Source organism: Coloeus monedula (assembly GCF_965178545.1).
Source record: "Coloeus monedula genome assembly, chromosome: 15".
Lineage (NCBI taxonomy): Eukaryota > Metazoa > Chordata > Aves > Passeriformes > Corvidae > Coloeus > Coloeus monedula.
Window position 1 is genome coordinate 16994443 of NC_138795.1, and position 21075 is coordinate 17015517.

The following is a 21075-nucleotide window of genomic DNA, read 5'->3' on the forward strand; positions in this document are numbered from 1 at the left end:
GTGCAGAGTGGGATATCAAAAGAAAACACGTTAAATTCACAAGTGTAGGCTCAGTGAGGAGATTCTTGCTGCTCTGCTTCTGCTGAATAAAATGTTAGAAGTGCTTTGAAGCTTCTCTTCTGGTTCGTCTCACATTAAGATTCAGTTGAGAATATCTGTCTATGAACGCTGTCTGCATTTTTACGAGTTGCTTTACATAAAAGCAATGCTTCCTGATCTGTCTTTCCAGTAGCTATATATTTGGACCTGGTTTTTAGGTGGACAAATCCTCGTTGGTTAATGCTCTTGAGATGTTGGACTCCCAAAGGAAGTGCGTGGGTATCCATGAAGAGGAATTTACAGCTTGTTCCATCTTTTGAGGCGTTGAGAAAATGGTTACACTATGGGACGGATTCCTTTTTCCCAGTCATTATGTAGCTGGAGCTAAGCCATAGAATTGGATCTCCAAAAGCAAAAAGCTCTGTTTTGCACTTCAGAGCTTGTTTTCTATTTGTATGTCTCTTGTCCCAAAGAGGCATTTGCTTTATGCTGGGTTTTGGTTTTATTTTGGAATGGGTCACCGAGTTCCTGTGCACGGTTGCTGCTGTTCTCTAAGAAAGCATCGTGTAATGTGTGTAATGTGTGTAGTCATGCACTGTAACATTTCAGATGATAATGAAGAATTTGAAAGTGGTAGCTGGAGAAGGCTAAGCAATGCAGTTTGATTCAGAGCATCCGATGATGTGCAGGTGAAAACTTACAAAGTCTGTGAGGAAGGTCAGTCCCTTAGAAAGATTCATTTTAAGTGGGGATCATCATCACTGCGTTCTGGTATTTCTGCGGTTTGGTAAACGGATGTGATTGTTGATGTTCCAGTGTGATGCAGTTTTGGTTTGTACAAAGGGAAAGAAAAAGTAAATGATGCATGAGAGCCGAAAAAGCTCTGCCATTCTTTTCAGAAATTGTGGTTTTAAAAGAATGGCGTAAGAGTAGGAATATTCTTAAAGTCATACTAAAAAAACTTTTTCATAAACCGGCGCTTCAAAAATATGTTCAGAGGCAGTAAATATAGTAGAATCACAGGAGTTCTCTAATTTATGTACGGTCGCGATCAGCTAAAGGATTAAAGAAGAGATCTACTGGAAAAAAGCCAAGACAAGCGATCATCGCTGCACGGAACCCCACGAGTCAGTGACGATTGTGTCACAACCCCGAGCCGCTCGTGGGAGAGGCAGCGCTCGGTGCCTGCAGTGCCGGCAGGAGGCTGCGGGCGCCGCTGTTGACCGAGAGGAGCGAGAGGAAGCTCGGAGCGCTGCAGCCCCGCCCGCTGCGGACCCGCTCGATCGGTTGCTCGGCGGAGGGGCGGTCTGCGAGCGTTCCCGCGGTACGGAACTGCTCTGCAGCGAGGCAGAGAGACGGCCGGCAGCAGCGGGGAGCGGCAAGCCGGCTCGAAATCGGCGGAGAGGAGCTGCGGTGTTGCGGTGCCGGCGGGAGGTGCCGCGGTGGAGATGTGCGCGGCGGGGAGGCGCTGGGGCCGGCGGCAGCGAGCTCTGCTCTGGGCCGTCCTGCTGGCAGCGTGGGAGGCGGCGTGGGGGCAGCTGCGCTACTCGGTGCCCGAGGAGATGCCCAAGGGCTCGTTCGTGGGCGACGTGGCCAAGGACCTGCGGCTGCAGCTACGGGCGCTCAGCGATCACAGTGTCCACATTGTCTCTGAAGGTAGGACGCAGTATTTCGCTGTGCACGGGAAGACGGGACATTTAGTGACGGCAGAGAGGATCGACAGAGAGCAGCTGTGCGGGAGTGTGCAGCAATGCGTGCTGCGCTGTGAGCTGATAGTGGAGGGGGAAATGAAGGTTTACGGAATCGTAGTGGAAATCACGGACATTAACGACAATGCCCCGAGCTTCCGAGAGGCAGAAACAGAGTTGAAAATTATAGAAACGACAGCCCCGGGGGCGCGGTTTCCCCTGCCAGACGCTCACGACCCGGACTCGGGCAGGAATTCCCTGCAGGGCTACGAGCTGAGCGGCGACGAGCACTTCTCGCTGGCCGTGCAGGCGGGCCCCGGAGGCGATCAGCGTCCCGAGCTGGTGCTGGCGAAGGCGCTGGACCGGGAGGAGGCGGCGTTTCACGAGCTGGTGCTGAGGGCGATTGACGGCGGCGATCCGGCACGGACGGGCACAGCTCGGGTAAGAGTGACGGTGGTGGATGCAAACGACAACGCGCCCGTGTTCAGCCAGGCGGAGTACACGGTGCGTGTGCCCGAGGACGTGCCCGTGGGCTCCACCCTCGTCACCGTGACGGCCATGGACGCCGACGAGGGTCTGAACGGGGAAATTAAGTACTCGTTTAAGAAAATCACAGAGAAATCCTCGCAGACTTTCCATCTGGACAGCGTCACGGGAGCTATCAGCCTGTTGCAGAGCCTGGACTTCGAGGAAGGCAACTCTTATGAACTAGAGGTGCAGGCAAATGATGGGGGAAGCCTTTTTGACATGACGAAAGTCGTGGTCACTGTGACAGACGTCAACGACAATGTGCCTGAGATTTCAGTGCGATCGGCACTAAACGAGATCTCAGAAGACGCCCCGTCGGGGACGGTGGTCGCCCTGCTGCACGTGAGGGACCGTGACTCCGGGGTGAATGGCGAGGTGCGCTGCTCGCTCGACAGGGACGTCCCGTTCCGGCTGGAGAAATCCTATGAGGACTATTACCGTGTGGTGACAGCGAGAGAGCTGGACCGGGAGCAGGTGTCGGAGTACAACGTGACGGTGCGGGCGGCCGACGGCGGGTCGCCGGCGCTGCAGAGCAGCGCGGTGCTGGCGCTGCGGGTGCTGGACGTGAACGACAACGCGCCGGTGTTCGCGCAGGAGCGCTACAGCGCGCGGCTGGCGGAGAACAACGCGGCGGGCGCGCTGGTGCTGACGGTGCGCGCGACGGACGCGGACTGGGGGCAGAACGCGCGCGTGCGGTACCGGCTGTGGGAGGGGCGGGTGCGGGGCGCGCCGCTGTCGTCGTACGTGTCGGTGCAGGCGGAGACGGGCGCGCTGTACGCGCTGCGCTCCTTCGACTACGAGGAGGTGCGCGAGCTGGAGCTGTGGGTGCGTGCGGAGGACGGCGGCGCGCCGGCGCTGAGCAGCAACGTGTCGGTGCGGCTGCTGATCGTGGACGAGAACGACAACGCGCCGCAGGTGCTCTACCCGCCCGCGGCTCCGCCTGGGGCATCGGGCAAGGGGGGCTGGTCGGGCGTGGAGCTGGCGCCGCGCTCGTCGGAGCCCGGCGCGCTGGTGGCCAAGGTGGTGGCGGTGGACGCGGACGCGGGTCAGAACGCGTGGCTGTCGTACGAGCTGGCCAAGGCGACGGAGCCGGGGCTGTTCCGCGTGGGGCTGCACAGCGGCGAGGTGCGCACGGCGCGCTTGCCGCTGGCCCGCGACGCGGCGCGCCAGAGCCTGGTGGTGGTGGTGAAGGACCACGGGCGGCCGGCGCTGTCGGCCACGGCCACGCTGAGCGTGGTGCTGGCCGAGAGCGTGGCCGAGCTGCTGGCCGAGCTGGGCAGCGCGGCCGAGGCGGCGGCGCCGGGCGAGCCGGCCGGCAGCCTGACGCGCTGGCTCGTGCTGGCCGTGGCCGCCGTGTCCTGCCTGTTCGTCGCCTTCCTGCTGCTGCTGCTGGCGCTGCGCCTGCGCCGCTGGCGCCGCGAGCAGCTGCTGGCGGCCGACAGCGGCGTCTTGCGCGGCGTGCCGGTCTCGCACTTCGTGGGCATCGACGGCGTGCGCGCCTTCCTGCAGTCCTACTCGCACGAGGTGTCGCTCACGGCCGACTCGCGCAAGAGCCAGCTGCGCTTCTCGGGCGGCAGCTGCTGCGACACCCTGCCGGCCCGGCCGCCGCCCGACGAGCCCGCGCCGCTGCTCGGGCAGGAGGATATTGCCGGCGCTGTCCCCACGGACCCTTCTGCTCTCCCGGTGAGTTCCTCGGTCCAGGCTGCCTCTGCGAAGCTTCCCTGTTGTACTGTTCTTCCCTTTCCTCGCCGTGTTCCATGTCCTTTTTAGGGGAGTTTGCTGACAGCGACAGCAGAAGTTCTTTCATTGAAGCACTGTGTTCTGGTGCCTGTTGCTGCGGGGAGGTGGAGGAGGGGTCCGTGCTCAGCCTTCCATGTTTTTGGGAGGCAGGTGTAGTGAGGCCGATGCTGGCTTGAAGTTGGAGTGAGGCTTTGTGGTTTCATGAGGCGCCAAGTTGCTTCTGACAGTTGTGATACCCGTGTTCGTTTTAGTATTAGCTCTCCTTCATGGGTGGGTTGCATAAGTAGAAGGTTATAGTTGTCCTTCTTTGCTGGTTCAGATGTCTTCCCAACCATAGATGTGCTTGACTGGGGGGAGATTCTCTATATTGTAATCTTGACAGTTCTGTGTGTAACTTCGCTGCTCAACATTTGTAGTCTTCTCAGCCTTTCTGTGTAAATGGAGGTCAGTAGGATATTCCTTTGCATTCATCTAACCCTGCAGGTAAATGGGCCGGCCAACAACTGCTCCCTTGATCTTGTCTGTCTGTCAGCTAAGAAGATGAAGGATCCTCTTGGAAGTTGTGACTGTTTGAAAAGCCTGTGTGTGGCTGCATGTGAAGGAGGAAACACAGAAGGAAATGGCAGAGGTGTTCTGTTGATATCCTGTCTTTTCAAGTTGAGCTTTCTCAAATGGAGCTGGATGTGCCTTGGCTATAAAATAGATGTCTTGGCAAGAGCCTTGGCGTGGGTGGGAGGAGAGGGATTCACGGTGCAGAGGGAGACACAAGGAGAGGGTGATTGCCCCTATACAGACCTTCACTGACCCTGTCTCTCCTGGAGCTCTGCTCCTCTTTTAGTTTTAGAAGTCTGAGGTTTCTTCACAGAAGACCCACAAGCAAACAAATGCACCTTCCTTCATACAGAGGTGTGAATGTATTGGTGTGAAGTTGGTGATGTGGGCTGGGAAACTGGGCATTATATGCCATGTGTTTGTAAATTAGGTGGGTCAAAGAGTGCCCTGGATATTGGGAAGGATTGGCGATTTCAGTCCTGGGAGCTCGAGGGTCTGCTGATATACGCAAGGGAATGCTTTCTTTCTTTGCTTTTCAGTGTCCATCTTAGTATCATGCAGTGTGAGGTTTTTCTTCCCAAATTGTTTAACCAGAAGACATGTATTTCAGCTGCATGGAAAGCTCGTGGAGGCTCTTCTGATGGGTTTGCATGTCATCATAATCGTGTAACTTAATAGCTCAATTATAAACACATGACATAGGTCACATGGGACCTGTGGGAAGAGCAGTCTGTGTATTCACTGCTTACTGAATTAATCCTGAATTAATTGCCCAGTCTAAGTTACATGATCTAGGAAAGTGTGTTGTGGTCTCTTCCTTTCTGGAGCTGTTTATGTCTTGTCTTGCTCTTTTGATGATCTGAAGATGAGCCTTTGTCTGTGACAAGCTGTGGAAAATCAGATCTATTACACTTGCTGCACTGTTCCATATGTGCCTTTCAAGTCTACAGTTCAAATTTCTGAAACCAAGTCCAAAGTTTTCTTATTTTTTGATACTGCTTTATTCTGACTCAAATGGCCACGTTGTGAGTTCAGCATTCTTTGTATTAATAGTAGAATCACACACCATCCAAACAGCTCATGTGCTGAAAAAGCATGATGTTACTTTTGGGATTATATTTGGATGACTGGTTCTTTAACTGAGTTGCTGATTGTCTTTCATAATATTTTACATTTCTCAAATTATTGGGATGAGCAATATAATCCTGGTTGTGATTCTTGGGATCTGAGAAGGTATGTGTGCACGTTTTCTTTTCATGGTGTCTGCCTGCAGATTTAACTTTCCTGATGTGTAATGTTTGGAGAGGGATAAGAGCTCCATCTGTCCAGAGACAGGGCCAGTGGAAGAGGTCGCTGTGGTACAGTTTGAAAGGTCTAAAGGGAAAGTGGAGAAGTTCAGTTTGTCTGAGTCTTTACAGGACAACAGCTGTACTTGTTACAAACCTGTTTCCTTAGTTTCCTACTACAATAACACAATCTGAAAGATGAAACTATGATTTACACACTCCTGGTGGTTTCCCATTCTTGTCTTGTTTGAATGGTTGCTTCTTTATGTTTGTATTTTGGTCTCGATTGTGTTTTAGTGTTTTTGTTTTGTCACGGATCCTCATTGTGCCTGGCAATCCTGCACCCACCAAAATATATCTTATAATTAGACAGAAGTGAGAACAGTTCTCATGCATACCTTGAAAGTATGATAAATATGTTTCCTTAAGATGGCCTTTTCCCTGTGGCCAACACACAGCCAAAAATTTGGCATATATTGAAGGTTTCTTGAGAGTTGTGAGTGTGCTTTCTTTGAGGTCTTGGTTTAGTGGGAGGGCGTGGCTAATTTTAGCAATTCTGGTCATTACTTTTGAATTTGACCCCATGAGTGTTGTTTTTCACCAAATCCTTACTTCAGCCACCTGGGGTAGAATTTTGTGTGTGACGAAAAATAATGAAAAGCTAAAAGAAAATCCGCTGTAGTTTTTCAGAACACTGAGCTTGAGAAATAGACACATGAGAAGCTGTTTAAAATGATGGTTTCATAATCGTGCAAAGTGAGCAGGACACAGTAGAAAAAACTGGCTGAGAGATGATGACTAATTCTTAAAATTACCCCCCTCCCTGTTCTGTAATCCAGAGTAAGTCTTTAGGGCCACACTTGCAGCTTGAGACCTCAAGGACTTCAAAGTGCTCTCAGGAAAGAATTACAATGCTGTAGTAGAGACCGAGAAGACTTCCTGGTGAGCATCTCTGACAACCTCTGTCTTCTAATGCTTCCTCACGTTGCTTGTCTGATTTATGTGTTGTTGGGGTTTCTTTACTGTATACTGATTTACTGTATGTGTGGGTTTACTTATCAGCACAGCCTCCTTTACAAATCTAGCATGCATTAGTGGGTCTTGCTAAAGGAGGAGTGAAAGCCTGAAGATGTGAGAGTGACTTTTTGTTCTGGTATTGTTGGGAGAAATAGATCTAAATATGACCTTAGTAGAAGTTGCATCTCTGTGGATCAGTGTATGTGGTAAAAGAGGGGACATTTCCCCATAAGCTTTAGTTTGATGAGTCATTCTTTGTTGGATGATTGCTAGTCCTTTAGTTTGGCTTCTTATCATTCATGTGCTTTAGAATCTTTCAATTCCTTCTGAAAATGGTGGTGAGCAGACAAATGTACCTCCCTTCTGGGTACGATTTCAGTGCATCATCATCTCATGAGAAATTTTACTAATGATGAAATGATCAGAAGTAAACCTGCCAGTTGCACAGCGTTGCAAAGAAGACAGGAGCTTTGTGTGTGAGGTTAGAGAAGAACTTGGTTATTTCCTTGCTTGCCATGTCATAGATAACACAAGCTTGTGCCTGATGGAGTGCCATGCAAATTGAGTTGCTTCTGTAGAATGAGACCTTCAAAATGTTATTTCACTTCATCTGCTAATTTCTATATCTTTCTAACTCTTGCATTGCTTGTTGTCAAGAGCTCAACTTCAGGGCGTCTGATCTTATGTGGAAGGTCACATCTATTCCAGTTCTCTGTGTGTGGTTCCAGTTCCTGTGATGTTTACAGCTGTAAAGAGGAAGGGTTTCATAAGCACGTGTGCTCACCCAGGCACAGTTGTCTGTAGTGTAATAATGCAAAAGCATCTCTACTGCAGTCTTCAAAGTGCAGAGTGGCCACCCATGTTTCCACAAACCGAACAGGGACCAGTGGGAGAATGTGTGCAGAGTGTCCCCCAGAACATGCTGGCCAATCAACTGCAGGTTGTTAAATAGATGAGGAACAGGCTGGATGGCTGCATGCAAAGTGTTACAGTCAGTGGTTCAATGTCCAAGTGGAAACCAGTCCTTCAAGGGTCCGTACTGGGACCAATGGTATTTAGGTATCTTCATAAACAATGGGATTTAGCACACCCTTCCCAAAATTGCAGATGACACAGGCCTGAGTTGACAGGGAGGGCAACTAGAGGGAAGGCTGGAGAAGTCAGCCCATACAAACATCATGAAGGCTTAAGTGCAAGGTCCTGCACCTGGGTCAGGGTAAATCCCAGTTTAAACAGAGAGTGAGGGATTGGGAAGAGCCTTACCTTGAAGGACTTGGGGTACTGGTGAATGACAAATGGGACATGAGCTGGCAATATGCACTTGCTGCCTGGAAAGTGAGTCTCCTGGGCTCCAAAACAACTAGTGTGGCCAGCAGGATGAGGTGGATTGTTCTTTTCCTCTAATTGATCACAAAATTGTCAGAGGACTGGATGATCTCAGCCATGAAGAAAGTCTGACAAATTTCAGGTCCTGCAAGCTGAGAAAACTGGGTTTTGAATAGGAGTTATTTCAATTCTTCAATCCATAAAGTGCTTATAAGAAAGATTTAGAGACATTTTTGCACGGTCTGCAGTGGCAACACAAGGGACGATGGATTTAAACTGAAAGAGGGTAGGTTTTGATTAGACAAAATGGTTTATAATGAGGGTAGTGAGACACTGGAACAGATTGCCTACAGACGTTATGGGTGTGCCACCATTGGAAGGGCACAAGGACAAGTTGGATGGGCCTTGGAGTGACTTAGTCTACTGTAGAATGTCCCTGTGAATGACAGAGGGGTGAATTCAATTACCTTTAAATGTCCCAGCTAATCTGAACCACTATTTAGTTCTATGAAAGACAGGATGTGTGTTTACAATTCCTCAGTGTCAGCCTCTCATCTATGGAAATTAAAAAGAAGGTACTTTTGTGAGTAAGAAAGAAGGCAGCAAATGTTATTCTTAGCATGAAGATCTTCCACAGCTGTATTATAATTTCCTCCACATATACTTGTGCAGTGATTTCTTTTAAGAGAAGCTGGTGTCCTGTCCTTAACGATGATATGAATATTTGCTTCTAAGTATTCACTGCGACTCAAGGAAATTACCTAAGCGCATGTCACTTTAGAGGAAAACCAAGCAAGAACTTCTTTGTCTGCTGATCGCAGTCTAAGAGAGACCCCAGACTTGGCGCAGCCGCCGAGCCCCGCGCAAAGCCGGGCCCCCTTGAGCGCGGCCATCCGGCGGCTGCAGTGGCGTCGCGGCGCCTCCGGGTGCCGCTGTTGGCCGCCAACGAGCGGTGCTGGAGCCGCCGCCGCCGCCGCGTCCTGCCCCCGCAGGCTGCTCGCTCGCCCGGCGCCGGCCAGAGCGGCAGCGGCACGGGCAGCAGCGGCGGCGGCGGCGGCGAGAGACGGCGCTGGGCGGGGAGCAGCGGCGTCCGAGGCGGGCAGAGCGGGCTCGCTGCGCTGCGGCGGCCCCTGCGCTGTGTGGCGAGAGCGGCTGGAAGGGAGGCAGGGCGGCGGCAGGAGGCAGGAGCGCGGCGAGCGCTGGCGAGAGAGAATGGCGGTGAGGCGGCGGCAGAGGCGCGCTGCGGGCTGTGGGCGAGCGCTGGTGGCCGCGGTGCTGCTGTGCCTGTGGTGCCGGGCGGCGGCGGAGCGGGTCCGCTACTCCATGGCCGAGGAGCTGGGCAGAGGCTCGCTCGTGGGGCCGCTGGCGCGGGACCTGGGGCTCAGCGCGGACGAGCTGCCGGCGCGCAAGCTGCGGCTGAGCGAGGAGAAGCAATACTTCACGGTGAGCGAGGAAAACGGGAACCTGTACGTGAATGAGAGGCTGGATCGGGAGGAGATGTGCGGCGAGTCGGCGTCCTGCTCTGTCAGCTTCGAGGCGCTGGTGCACAACCCTCTGAACGTTTTCCACATCGAGGTGGCCATCCAGGACGTGAATGACAACGACCCAGCTTTCAGCAAGGGTGTTTTGGACCTCGAGATCGGTGAATGGATCCCTCCTGGTACTCGTTTTCCTTTAGAGATGGCCCGAGACGCAGACGTGGGAAGCAACTCGCTGCTGACTTACCAGCTCACCAGTAACCCGTCCTTCACTTTGGCCATGAAAGAGAGCACGGACGGAAGCAAGCAGCCGGAGTTAGTGCTGGAGAGGGCGTTAGACCGGGAGAAGCAGAGCTCCTTTGAGCTGGTGCTGACGGCAAGCGATGGCGGGGACCCAGCCAGGTCCGGGACTGTCCAGATTCACATCAATGTGACGGATTTAAATGACAACCCACCTGTGTTCAGCAAAAGCGTCTACGAGGCGCGAATTGCAGAGAATCTGCCGGCAGGTTCGCTGGTGCTGAGGGTGCAGGCAACGGATGCGGATGCCGGCGCCAACGGGCGGGTGTCCTACTCCTTTGGCAACGTCCCCGACGAGGTGCACGCTTTGTTCATTGTCGACAGTGACAGTGGCGAGGTCAGGACAGTGGGTCCTCTCGATTTCGAGGAGAAGAATAAATACATCGTCAGTCTGGAGGCGAGGGACGGGGGCGGATTCACAGCTCACTGCAAGGCTCAAATAGACATCACGGACGAGAATGACAACGCGCCCGAGATCACCATTCTGTCCCTCTCGAGCCCCGTGCCCGAGGACGCACCGACCGGCACCGTGGTGGCCCTGCTGAAAGTGCGGGACAGAGACTCCGGCGAGAACGGTCAGGTGTCCTGCGAGCTGTCGGGCGAGGCGCCGCTGTCCATCGTGGCATCTTCGGGTGGCTCGTACAAGGTGGTGACGGCGAGCGCGCTGGACCGCGAGGAGACGTCCGAGCACCGCGTGACGGTGGTGGCCCGGGACCGGGGCAGGCCGGCGCTGTGGAGCAGCAGGGAGCTGGTGCTGGAGGTGTCGGACGTGAACGACAACGCGCCGGTGTTCGAGGAGGCGGCGTACAGCGCGTACGTGGCGGAGAACAACGCGGCGGGCGCGCTGGTGGTGCGCGTGCAGGCGCGGGACGCGGACGCGGGCGCCAACGGGCGCGTGAGCTACTGGCTGGCGGGCGGCAGCGCGGGCGCGGCGGCGCTGGTGTCGGTGGAGGCGCGGAGCGGCGCGCTGTACGCGCAGCGCTCCTTGGACTACGAGCAGTGCCGCGAGTTGGCGGTGGCGGTGCGGGCGCAGGACGGCGGCTCGCCGGCGCGCAGCTCCACGGCCACGGTGCGCGTGTTCGTGCTGGACCGCAACGACAACGCGCCGCGGGTGCTGTGGCCGGCGGCGGGGGCGGGTGGCGCGGCGGCGGGAGGCGTGGCCCCGGCGGCGGCGCCGTTCGAGGTGGTGCCGCGCTCGGCCGAGGCCGGCTACCTGGTGGCCAAGGTGGTGGCGGTGGACGCGGACGCGGGGCGCAACGCGTGGCTGTCGTACGAGCTGGTGCAGGCGTCGGAGCCGGCGCTGTTCCGCGTGGGGCTGCACAGCGGCGAGGTGCGCACGGCGCGGGCCGTGTCCGAGAGGGACGCGGCCAAGCAGCGTGTGGTGGCCGTGGTGAAGGACCACGGGCAGCCGGCGCTGTCGGCCACGGCCACGCTGCACGTGGTGCTGGCCGAGAGCTTGCAGGAGGCGCTGCCGGAGCTGAGCGAGCGGGCGGCGGGCGCCGAGGCGGCGGCGGGCGAGCTGCAGTTCTACCTGGTGCTGGCGCTGGCGCTGCTGTCGGCGCTTTTGGTGCTGAGCGTGGCTCTGGCCGTGCTGGCGCGGCTGCGGCGGGCCGGGCCGCCCGCCGTGCTGCGCTGCCTGGGCGCGCAGCGCTTCTCGGTGGCCGGCGCCGCCTTCCCGGCCGACTTCTGCGAGGGCACCTTGCCCTACTCCTACAACCTGTGCGTGGCGGCGCCGGCGCGCGCCGTGCCCGAGGCCGCTTGGCCGCCGCCGCCGGTGCCCATCCTGTCTGCGGAGGAGCTTCTGGGCGGGGATTCCTGCGAGAAGCCGAGCCCGGGCAGCAGCGCCGCCGTCGTGGGAGAGCCTCCCGCCGAATCTGACCCACCGCAGGTCTGTAATGCCGCCCATGTTTTTTCTCTGACCTTTTTCTAATATCGTGGTGGTGTCAGCGGGCTTATGGGTTTGTTTTCTCTACTGGGATGGCAAGGAATGATGAGCATTTCTGTCAGTGAGTTAATAATGCAGTGTCGTGTCTGTGTTGGCAGCTGGCCCTTTCATGTGGCGCATCCCGCCCTATTAACTATCTATGATAAGTGTAGATTCAGTGGGGAGACGGTTGCCGTTTAACTTCTGCTGCATAAAATAACAGAACAGCGGTAAAGATCTGGTGTAACTTTTTGGCTTTTTTACATTTTCCTCTCAGAGCAGGCAGCATTCAAAGTCACTCTTTCCTTCGTCACATGTTGGCTTTTGGTGTTGTTTACGAAGCCTATGTTATCTGAAATATTATGTTTTAATAACGGTGATCACAGATGTTTCCTTTTAGAATGAGATTCCCTGATTCTCCTGTCGGAGTTGTGAATATGTGGTTGGCGCTGGAGGATGAGTTTTTTCCTTCTTGATCTTTGTTAACCAAATCGATGCACTGGGTCCGGGGTGGCCGCTGAGAAAGTTTTTTTCTTTTTATTTCACTGTGTGTAGATTAAAGAGGAATTTACAGATTCTTCTTCCCTAACGAATGTGCCACCCCTCCCTCCTGTGTCCTCACATCTTTTGTTTTTAGAGGGTTGTAGAGACGACAGGCAATACTGAGATCAGCTTATTTTACCAGAGCTTTATTTCTTCTCTTTCTTTGCTTTTTTGTAATTTGATGTTCCGTTCTTGTTTAGTGTTTTCAACTGGCTTTTCAACAGATACATGGATTGAGATCTAGGAAAGAAATGCGCCTATTTTTTCTTTTGTTTGTTGGCTTGGGGGTTTTTGGTTGATTTTGTTTGTTGTTTGTTTGCTTGTCTGTTTGTATTAACGTGTGTTCCTCGCCTATGTTTTCCACACGAAATTTATAGTTTCCTTGGTTGATAGGGTTTATCGCTAAGGCTGTTATCTAGAATCACATGTGGTTGTAGCAATGTGTCAGGCCGCGATGGAAAATTCGAAAATAGTGGTTGGAGAAGGGGAACACTGTAGGCTGATTCAGAACAGCCTCGGATGTTCAGGTGAAAAGTAACAAAGCAGAAAAGGAAGGAAGGGGAGTCGTTTTGAGGAGGGATCTTCATTGCTGCTGTGTGCAGTTTCTCGGGGTCTGGGAATCTCCTGTGTCTTTAGGCAGTCAAGTCTGACACCCAGTGAGAAGAAACTCATTCAAAAACTACTGATACGAAAACCTGTGCAGGGAAGACATTGCGCTTTCCTGCTATGGAATAGGATTCGTAATATCTTGCATGTCATGTTAAGGGACTTTTATATACATATTTTGCCACGCTGTAGAAATAACATAACGCCGAGAGGCTTGCTATTTCCGTCTGGTCGCAATCACCCGGAAGATCAAAGAAGAGATGAGCTGGAGAAAGGTTGACAAAGGAGGTCCCAGCTGGATGGGATCTCAGGTCTCTGAGGGGACTGTAACGAGACCGAGCTTCCCGTGGGCAAGGCAGGGCGGGCATTGCTCGGCAGCGCTCGGTGCCTGCAGTGCCGGCAGGAGGCTGCGGGCGCCGCTGTTGACCGAGAGGAGCGAGAGGAAGCTCGGAGCGCTGCAGCCCCGCCCGCTGCGGACCGGCTCTCTCAGTAAATCGCTGGATTCCTAGCACCGCAGACGGTCTGTGTCCGATCGTTCCGGCGCTCAGCAGCGAGGGCGAAGGAGTGCCAGAGACAGCGGCGAACAGTAGTAAGTCGGAGCCGGAGCGGGAGGCAGATCGGCGGTCGGCTGTGGGAAGCGGTCTGCAGAGCTGTGGTGCCGGCGGTGCCGCGGCGGAGATGTGCGCGGCGGGGAGGCGCTGGGGCCGGCGGCAGCGAGCTCTGCTCTGGGCCGTCTTGCTGGCAGCGTGGGAGGCGGCGTGGGGGCAGCTGCGCTACTCGGTGCCCGAGGAGATGCCCAAGGGCTCGTTCGTGGGCGACGTGGCCAAGGACCTGGAGCTGCAGCTGCCGGCGCTCCGGGATCGCAGCGTCCGCATTGTCTCTGAAGGTAGGACGCAGTATTTCGCTCTGCACGGGAAGACGGGACATTTAGTGACGGCAGAGAGGATCGACAGAGAGCAGCTGTGCCGGCTGGTGGAGAAATGCGTGCTGCGCTGTGAGCTGATAGTGGAGGGGGAAATGAAGTTTTATGAAATCGAAGTGGAAATAAAAGATATTAACGACAATGCCCCGAGCTTTAAAGAAATTGATCTGGAGGAGAGTATAAGCGAGGCAACAGCCCCGGGGTCGCGCTTTCCCCTGGCCAAGGCTCATGATCCGGACTCGGGCCGGAATTCCCTGCAGAGCTACGAGCTGAGCGGCGACGAGCACTTCTCGCTGGCCGTGCAGGCGGGCCCCGGCGGCGATCAGCGTCCCGAGCTGGTGCTGGCGAAGGCGCTGGACCGGGAGGAGGCGGCGTTTCACGAGCTGGTGCTGAGGGCGATTGACGGCGGCGATCCGGCACGGACAGGCACGGCTCGGATCCGTGTGGTGGTGCTGGACGCGAACGACAACGCGCCCGTGTTCAGCCAGGCGGAATACACGGTGCGTGTGCCCGAGGATGTGCCCGTGGGCTCTGTCCTCGTCACCGTGACGGCCACTGACGCCGACGAGGGTCTCTACGGGCAGGTGAAATATTCTATGAATAAAGCGACAGAAATGGCATCGGATATTTTCCATCTGGACTCTGAGACTGGAGAGATCACGCTACTGCGAAGCCTTGATTACGAGGAAGGCGAATTTTACGAACTAGAGGTGCGGGCACGCGATGGCGTGAGTCTTTTCGACACGACGAAAGTCGCAATCACCGTGACAGATGTGAATGACAATGTACCCGAGATTTCGGTGAGGTCGGCATTGAGTGAGATCTCTGAGGACGCTCCATCGGGGACAGTGGTAGCCCTGCTGCATGTGCAGGACCGTGACTCCGGGGCGAATGGCGAGGTGCGCTGCTCGCTCGACAGGGACGTCCCGTTCCGGCTGCAGAGCTCCCACGGCAGCTACTACAGCGTGGTGACAGCGAGAGAGCTGGACCGGGAGCAGGTGTCAGAGTACAACGTGACGGTGCGGGCGGCCGACGGCGGGTCGCCGGCGCTGCAGAGCAGCGCGGTGCTGGCGCTGCGGGTGCTGGACGTGAACGACAACGCGCCGGTGTTCGCGCAGGAGCGCTACAGCGCGCGGCTGGCGGAGAACAACGCGGCGGGCGCGCTGGTGCTGACGGTGCGCGCGACGGACGCGGACTGGGGGCAGAACGCGCGCGTGCGGTACCGGCTGTGGGAGGGGCGGGTGCGGGGCGCGCCGCTGTCGTCGTACGTGTCGGTGCAGGCGGAGACGGGCGCGCTGTACGCGCTGCGCTCCTTCGACTACGAGGAGGTGCGCGAGCTGGAGCTGTGGGTGCGTGCGGAGGACGGCGGCGCGCCGGCGCTGAGCAGCAACGTGTCGGTGCGGCTGCTGATCGTGGACGAGAACGACAACGCGCCGCAGGTGCTCTACCCGCCCGCGGCTCCGCCTGGGGCATCGGGCAAGGGGGGCTGGTCGGGCGTGGAGCTGGCGCCGCGCTCGTCGGAGCCCGGCGCGCTGGTGGCCAAGGTGGTGGCGGTGGACGCGGACGCGGGTCAGAACGCGTGGCTGTCGTACGAGCTGGCCAAGGCGACGGAGCCGGGGCTGTTCCGCGTGGGGCTGCACAGCGGCGAGGTGCGCACGGCGCGCTTGCCGCTGGCCCGCGACGCGGCGCGCCAGAGCCTGGTGGTGGTGGTGAAGGACCACGGGCGGCCGGCGCTGTCGGCCACGGCCACGCTGAGCGTGGTGCTGGCCGAGAGCGTGGCCGAGCTGCTGGCCGAGCTGGGCAGCGCAGCCGAGGCGGCGGCGCCGGGCGAGCCGGCCGGCAGCCTGACGCGCTGGCTCGTGCTGGCCGTGGCCGCCGTGTCCTGCCTGTTCGTCGCCTTCCTGCTGCTGCTGCTGGCGCTGCGCCTGCGCCGCTGGCGCCGCGAGCAGCTGCTGGCGGCCGACAGCGGCGTCTTGCGCGGCGTGCCGGTCTCGCACTTCGTGGGCATCGACGGCGTGCGCGCCTTCCTGCAGTCCTACTCGCACGAGGTGTCGCTCACGGCCGACTCGCGCAAGAGCCAGCTGCGCTTCTCGGGCGGCAGCTGCTGCGACACCCTGCCGGCCCGGCCGCCGCCCGACGAGCCCGCGCCGCTGCTCGGGCAGGAGGATATTGCCGGCGCTGTCCCCACGGACCCTTCTGCTCTCCCGGTGAGTTCCTCGGTCCAGGCTACCTCTGCGAAGCTTCCCTGTTCTACTGTTCTTCCCTTTCCTCGCCGTGTTCCGTGTCCTTTTTAGGGGAGTTTGCTGACAGCGACAGCAGAACTTCTTTCACTGAAGCACTGTGTTCTGGTGCCTGTTGCTGCGGGTTGGTGGAGGAGGGGTCCGTGCTCAGCCTTCCATGTTTTTGGGAGGCAGGTGTAGTGAGGCTGATGTTGGCTTGAAGTTGGAGTGAGGCTTTGTGGTTTCATGAGGCGCCAAGTTGCTTCTGACAGTTGTGATACCCGTGTTCGTTTTAGTATTAGCTCTCCTTCATGGGTGGGTTGCATAAGTAGTAGGTTATAGTTGTCCTTCTTTGCTGGTTCAGATGTCTTTCCAACGGCAGATGTGCTTGACTGGGTGAGATTCTCTATATTGTAATCTTGATAGTTCTGTGTGTAACTTCACTGCTCAACATTTGTAGTCTTCTCAGCCTTTCTGTGTAAATGGGGGTCAGTAGGAGATTCCTTTGCATTCATCTAACCCTGCAGGTAAATGGGTCGGATACAACTGCTCCCTTGATAATGTCTGTGTGCCTGTTATTAAGATGAAGGATCCTCTTGAAAGCCACCCAGCAGTGGGGGGCTTTATGTGAAGAAGGAAATATGGGACGAAATGCTTTGTTGATTTCCCGTCTTTTAAGGTTTAGCTATGTCAAACTGAGCTGGATGTGCCTTGGCTCTGAAATAGATGTCATGGCAAGAGCCTTGGCGTGGATGAGAGGGGAGGGATTCAAGGTGCAGCGTTTGACATAGGGAGAGGGTGATTGCCCCTATACAGGCATTCACTGACCTTGTCTCTCCCGGAGCAGTGCTCCTCTTTTCCTTGTAGGAGTCTGAGGCTTCTTCACAGAGGAGAAGTGAGCAGAGAAATGCTCCTTCTTTTACGCAGAGATGTGAAATTATCTGTGTGAAGTTGGTGATGTGAAGCGGTCTGGGAAACCGGGCATTTTATATCATGTCTTGGTAAAGAAGATGGGTCAAAGACCACCCTGAACATTGTGAAGGATTGGAGAATTGAGTCCTGGCAGCTGTGTCTGAGGATCTGTTCTGAGGACAGAAGGCAATGCTTTTCTCTTTTATCTTTTCATTACCCACCTGTAGTATCATTCCGTATGGTGTCCTCCTTCCAAAATGTTTGGCAAGAAGACATTCAATTCTGGCTGTATGGAAAGCGCTGGGAAGTTCTTTGTATGTGTTTGCAGGTGGTCATAATTGTGTAACTTTACAGCTTAATTTTGTACTCATGATCAAGGTCATGTGGGAGCTTTGGGAACAGCAGTCGATGCATTCACTACTCAGTAAACACCTGTATTAATTACCTACTCTTAGTTACATGATTGAGAAGGGTGTGTTGTGATCTCTTCCTTTCTGTAGCTGTTTATTCCCTTCCTTGCTCTTTGACGATCTGGAGATGGTTCTTTCTCTCTGCAAGTGTGTGGAAAATAAAATCTGTCACATTTGCCTGGCTCTGCTGTCCATGCCTTTCATGTTTACAGCTGGAAAGATAAATACTTCCATAGACATTTTTCTTTTACATGTCTCTGTAATACATGGTCTTGTTTGTGCATGCACACAGTGAAAAGTCAAATATTATCCATGGTAAGGAGACATCTGAGCAACTTTTCTTTTGGTGGAGTCTCTCTGCCAGTTTTGAAGGTCTGTGGTAACCATGGGAGTCGTGAAGAGTTTGAGGGGATTGTTGTGAATGCTCTCTATGAGGAGGTACTGGTGGAAACATGGCATGTGTTCTGTTGATTCCTAGGATTTAAACCTGGATTTCTGAAAATAACTCTGAAGGAGAAGTTGGTTTTTAGTTAGTTAGTTAGTTTGTTTTTTAATATTGAGTGGTTTGGACTCAAATGGCTGAGTTTTGAGTTTAGCATCCTTTTGCGTTAAGAGTGATAGAGTCACACAGCATTCAGAGAGCTCATGTGTGATGTTGCCTTTGGGCTGATGCTCTGATCTCTGGGTCTTTAATAGATCTGGTAATAACTTATGGTCTTTATAGCATTTTACGTTTCTTCAAATTCTTGGGAAGAACAGAATAATCTTTGTTGTGATGCTTGGGATCTGAGAAGTTGTGTGTGCAGCTTTTCTTTCAACAGAATTTGTCTGCAGATATAACTTTCCTTTTGTGTGGTGTTTGGAGTGGGAAAAGAGTTTCATCTGTCCAGAGACAGGGCCTGTGCAGGAGAGTGAAGTGGTTAAAAGAAAGGTGTAAAAGTCCATTTCTCCTGGTTTTTAGATGAGGCCCACAGCTGTGGTTCTAAGCGTTTTTGCTTTCAAGGTCCAAGATATGACTGTGTCTGGGGTGTGTGGTGTGAGCTCCTGTGTGAGCATCCTGCCTACTTCTTACAAACCAGTTTCCTTTGTTGTGTACCTACTACAGCTGACACGATCTGAAATGTGAATCCATGGTTCGTGCACTTCTGACGGTTTCTCAATCTTTTAATGTTTTGTTTGTTCGTTTCTTGTGAAGGAGTAAAGCTGGACTTCATTGTGCCTGGCAATCCTGCAAACAAATAAAAGCTGGTGAAGCTTATGAGAGGAACAGGAGTTGTTTAGTCTTGAAAAAGAGGAGGCTCAGGGGGGACCTCATTGCTCTCTATAACTACTTGGAATGAGGTTGTAGTGAGGTTGGGGTTGGTCTCTTCTGCCATGTCTCAAGTGAAAGGCCAAGAGGAAATGGCCTTAATTTTTGCCAGGGGAGGTTCAGATCAGATATTTGAACATTTTTCTCTGAAAGAGTGGTCAGGCATTGGAATAACTTGTCCAGAGAAGTGGTGGAGTTACGGTCTCTGGAAGTGTTCGAGAGGCATCTGGATGTGGCACTTGGAGATCCTGTTTAAGGGTGATTATGGTGGTGCCGGTCTGGACTAGATGACTTTGAACATCTCTTCCAACTTTGATGATTCTGTGATTGTGTGAAACACCAAAAGATGTCTTATAATTATCAAGGTGGGAGAGCAGTTCTCATCCATACCTTGAATGTGGACATCAGCTAAATTTCTGTTTCCCTCAAACGGGACTGAATGAAATGCTCTTTTCCCTGTGGCTGACATAGTTAGAAGTTGAGTGTTGTCCATGACTCGGAAAAAGTGAATGCAGAGCCAGGAGACCAAGAAACTGGAGCTGAATGCAGAAAATCGATGGGTCAGTGTGGCTTTGGCTGGACAATAGTTTGATTTCAGGCCTTGTGCCAAGGTCATTGCTGAGGTCTGTGCTGTTTTCTTTGATCCTGGTATGCCTGTCCTGAAAGGAAAGGCCAGTCCTCCAGCAATAAAGTATTTCTTGAAAAACTGTACAGGTAGAGCCATGATGCTTGTGTAGAATGGCTTATAATTCCTGTGTTGAAATTTCATTATTCATTTGTAACTCCCAGGAACACAGTGAGGCAGAGTTTCTTCATAGTTGCAATTAGACTTTCAGGTCTTTGTTTCCTGTAAGGTCATGGTCTTTTTTACCCATTTCTGGTCAGTGCTTCTTCTTTTGAAACTATGGCTGTGGTTTGGCAGCAAGTACGTAATTCAACCATCTGGGACAGAATTTTGTATGAGGAATATGAAGAAAAAGGAAAAAGTGAATCTGTTGGAATTATTTAGAAGGGCGAGGTTGTGGAAAAGGCCTCAGATGTTTCCTATCTTTGGGAGGTCACATAATAGAATTGCTGAGAGCTGATTACTATTTGTTGTAATGAACCCCACTACTACGTAGTCCAGTGTAAGACTTTAGGGCACTTGCACCTTGAGGCCTCAGTGACTTCCAGGTTTTCACAGAGATGAATTCCAATGCCTGCAGTGAAGACCAAGGTTTCCTGGTGAATTTCACTAACTGCCCCTTTCTTCTAATGCTTCCTTGCCTTGCTTTTCTGATTTAAGGGTGGGTTTTGTTTTTTTTTGATTCTTGGCTTTCTTTGTGTGAAAATTTCCTTGTAATTATCAGCCTTGCTTCATTCAGCAAATGATGATTTTGCTTCATTCAGCAAATAATCCTGTATTAGCACCTCTTGTTCTGCTACAGCAGGTGTGAAAGGCAAAGGATGTGAAGGTATCTTTGAGTTCTGTTACTGTCGGGGGGAATGGAGGTAAACATGACCTTAGCATGTTCTCTGTGGAACAGTGTGTGTGATAAAAGAGGGCAGGAGATTTCCTCTGAGCCATTTGTTAGACAAGCCATTCTCCGTTGGATGATTGCTAATCTTTTAGTTTTGTTATCATTCGTGTGCTTTAGGATCCTTCCATTTCTTCTCAGAACGGTGGTGAGAAGATAAATGTACCTCCCTTCTTGATGTGATCATGGTGCATTATTCTCTCATGATTAATTTTGCCAGTGATGTTAAGGGGCAGTAGCAAAACACTATCTGTGCCGCATTGGAGAGAAGACAGGGAAGCTCTGTGTGTGAGGCTATAGAAGAGCAGATGGTAATTTCCTTGCTTGTTATGTGTCACACTTGACACATGCTTGTGCCTGACGGAAGGCCGTGGAATTGGAATTCCTTTTGCTCCTGGCCTACAAAATGTTGTTGCACCTCATCTGTACATTTCCATATGTTTCTAACTCTTGTCTTGTTTATGGTCATGAGCTCAACCCCAGAGTGTCTGACCTTATGTGGAAGGTCACATCTGTCCCAATTGCCTGAGTGCAGGTGCAGTTCCCACACAGACCTGTGATGTTTACAGCTGTAAAGAGGAAAGGTTTCACGAGCACACGTGTGCTCACTCAGGAACACTTTGTCTGCAGTGTAATAATGCAGAAGCATCTCTGCTGCAGTCCTCAAAGTGCAGAGTGGCCACCCAGCCCAGCCAAGGTTTCCAGGAACAGACCAGGGACCAGTGGGAGAATGTGAACAGTGTCTCCCACACAATCGCC

The 21075-nt window shown here is 53.5% G+C and overlaps 2 protein-coding genes across 4 annotated transcripts in view; both read left to right on the plus strand.

Moving 5' to 3' along the window:
• LOC309578480 (protocadherin gamma-C5-like) overlaps positions 1-21075 on the plus strand; it is a gene marked incomplete at its 5' end in the record, with an annotated part of 214695 nt that overhangs the window by 93550 nt on the left and 100070 nt on the right. The window lies entirely within an intron of this gene.
• Positions 1488-19134, plus strand: LOC309578644 (uncharacterized protein; the record flags this gene model as incomplete). The annotated part of the gene is given in 7 exon segments (XM_082291408.1): positions 1488-3981; positions 4026-4110; positions 8998-11065; positions 11138-11842; positions 13362-13455; positions 13458-16168; positions 19087-19134. Coding segments are annotated over 7 exon segments (8205 nt in total).